This window comes from Argentina silus, assembly GCF_951799395.1.
Source record: "Argentina silus genome assembly, chromosome: 9".
Classification (NCBI taxonomy): domain Eukaryota; kingdom Metazoa; phylum Chordata; class Actinopteri; order Argentiniformes; family Argentinidae; genus Argentina; species Argentina silus.
This window is the reverse complement of record NC_139663.1, coordinates 19296356-19298855: the sequence shown is the minus strand read 5'-3', so window position 1 is coordinate 19298855 and position 2500 is coordinate 19296356. Positions and strand designations below refer to the sequence as shown.

The 2500-nt window shown below is 43.3% G+C and overlaps 1 protein-coding gene across 4 annotated transcripts in view; it reads left to right on the top strand.

Moving 5' to 3' along the window:
• The window catches only part of rbfox1 (RNA binding fox-1 homolog 1), a gene marked incomplete at its 5' end in the record, with an annotated part of 64556 nt that overhangs the window by 33723 nt on the left and 28333 nt on the right, over positions 1–2500 (top strand). For 3 of the 4 annotated variants that reach the window (XM_083677135.1, XM_083677138.1, XM_083677137.1), the window contains one exon: positions 1188–1280. The exons of the other annotated variant lie outside the window; for it this stretch is intronic. In XM_083677135.1, the coding sequence (XP_083533261.1) occupies positions 1188–1280 (93 nt within the window). The remainder of the gene's footprint in view (positions 1–1187; positions 1281–2500) is intronic. 4 annotated transcript variants of the gene reach the window in all.

Below are 2500 nucleotides of genomic sequence, written 5' to 3'. Positions count from 1 at the left end.
CTTATCAAGGCAATGAACAATGTTATTGATTTTTCAACGGGGGATTTGTTGAGATATCTCAAGCGAGGTAACACACTCTAATGATGGACTTCACAACCTCACTATGATCCATATTAATACCTCACAATGTTATGAATCACAAACTGCATGCCCACTGTCAGTTCAAGACTGTTATTTATGTAACACTTTTAAGACAGTTTTGGTATTACAACCCAGTCTCCAAATGATTACGTTCTGGGGGATCATTTCTGCAAACCAAAGAATACGATCTGTGTGGCCGTATTATCCCGACTTGCAGCCTGAATGTTGCTGGTTCCAATCAGGTTCCAGTCAGGCTGGGGATACTAACCTTTTTTTGCCTTCCCCTGAAAACTTACCCTAAACTTAGCCAGTCTAGTTACACAAGTCGTAATTCACATAACTCTTACGTATCTTTCGTTTTTTAAACTATCTTATGTTAAAACAGGTGGTCAAACGCTGGTATTACGATCCCCCAGATCGTATTTCCAGGTCTGCAGAAACGATCCCCCGGAACGTAATAATTTGTAGATAGGGTAGTGTTATTATGTGTTTTACCTGTCCATCCCATAGACAGCTGTCTTAATTAAGCAAGTGTACAACATGTTACTTATCTATGCATGTGCTCAGTCAATGATTTGGTCTTTAATATCTATCATTAGTCCTATGATTTTCATCGACCCAGTGTAGTAATATAACGTTTATTTTTTCGGTAGATTTAATTTCTTCTGTAATGACCCGTTAAAGGTATTTTACTTTAATTTCCTTATTTTACTTTTATTTTCTGGAGACATTACTTTCAATCCGTGCTTTAGCAGCGCAGTCCTCACACGAGTCATTAGTCATACGTTATAAGCAGTAATAAACATCTATACATATGTGTTATAACAGCTTATCCCATGTTATGAATCAGTGGGGTGTGAGTTAAGTTCAGAGAGCTGAAGTCCAGTTCAGCAGGCTCAGAGCGAGAGAAGACATTTTCAAATGGACGAGGCACTTCCTGAACCTGTCCAATTGGACTGCTGCCTCCCGCTTGAAAACGTCTCCTCCCGGTCGTCCCTACAGAACGCCACCCTGATTCATGTGATGAATGGATGATTGGAATATGATCATGAGGATATGAATAATAACGCGCATGTTGTTCTTCCCCCTCTTCATCCTGCATGCAGGGTTTTGGGTTCGTAACATTCGAGCATAGTGCGGATGCCGACAGGGCCAGGGAGAAATTACACGGCACGGTGGTAGAAGGCCGTAAAATAGAGGTGCATGTTACAAATATTTCCTCCACTCTTCCTCCTCCTTATCCTCCTCTTCCTCTTTTTATGTGTGTGCGTGTGTGTGTATGTGTGTGTGTGTGTGCCTGTGTGAGTGTGTGTGTGTATACAATGTCCGCTTCAACCCCCCATCTCACAGTGTCCAACACATCACTTGTCTCACCATCTGCACCATCCCCCCCCCCCCCCCCCCCCCCCACACACCCCCTCCATTTTGATTTCCTGTCATGTTTTATATTCTCATTAGTACATGTCAACAGTTTGTTTGTCATACTGTATATTTCAAAAGGATTTACTTGATTTTTATTTGGTTTCTTTTTGGTTTTGGTAAAAGAGCCTGTGTGGTCTAATTTCTTAACCTCAGTTGAAGTTTGTTGTGTTATGAAGTTTATATATTTTTGACAAAGTGGGTGCCTCCAAATGCTGACGAGGAGTTTATCAGACAGGAAGTACAGTAACCAGAACACTGAGTGATCACGGGGAGTGAGTGACCTCACTGCAGGGCTGAAGAGGGATGTACTGTCAGGTGGCCAACTATGATGTAGTCTGCGATTCCCCTAAAAGCCGTGATTTGGAAAATGGAAAAATAGAGAGAGAAAGCCAAAGCAACTGACATCTCACTGCTCCTGGCCTACAGGAGAGGAAAGGCATCAAAGTTTTAAAATGGTGAAATAGCCTGAAAAAGAGAGTGAAGATGTACAGAATAATGCCGGTGAGTTCAACTCAACACTGTCCTCAGAGTTCAGAGCAGTGTTTCCCAAATGCTAGGTCGCGACCGCTTTGTTTTGGGTCGCGACCCAAGCCTGGGTCTTGTCTACATCCATTTGTTTTGTCTACTTGGTGATCCACAACAAGTACACTTAAACAGCTTTTAGGTGGGTCAGGAGACAAAACAGGTTTGGGAACCACCGGCTAAGAGAGAGGTTTCAGAGGGAGTTGTGTGACTGCGGATATGCCAATGCTTTGGAACGTAACGAATAAGACGTTGCATATTCCTTTCTCATTTCCCCTCCCTCCATCTTTCCAACTGGTAGCTCGTATAGGGCCCTCACCCCAACTCTCTTGTTACCACGGTAACAATACACAAACACGTGGGCGGGGCCGAAAGGTCTCGGGAATGGTAAGTGTGAGCGAGCCATTCTGCCAGTATTCTCTCTCTCTCTCTCTCTCTCTCTCTCTCTCTCTCTCTCAACCTTTCTCTCTCTCTC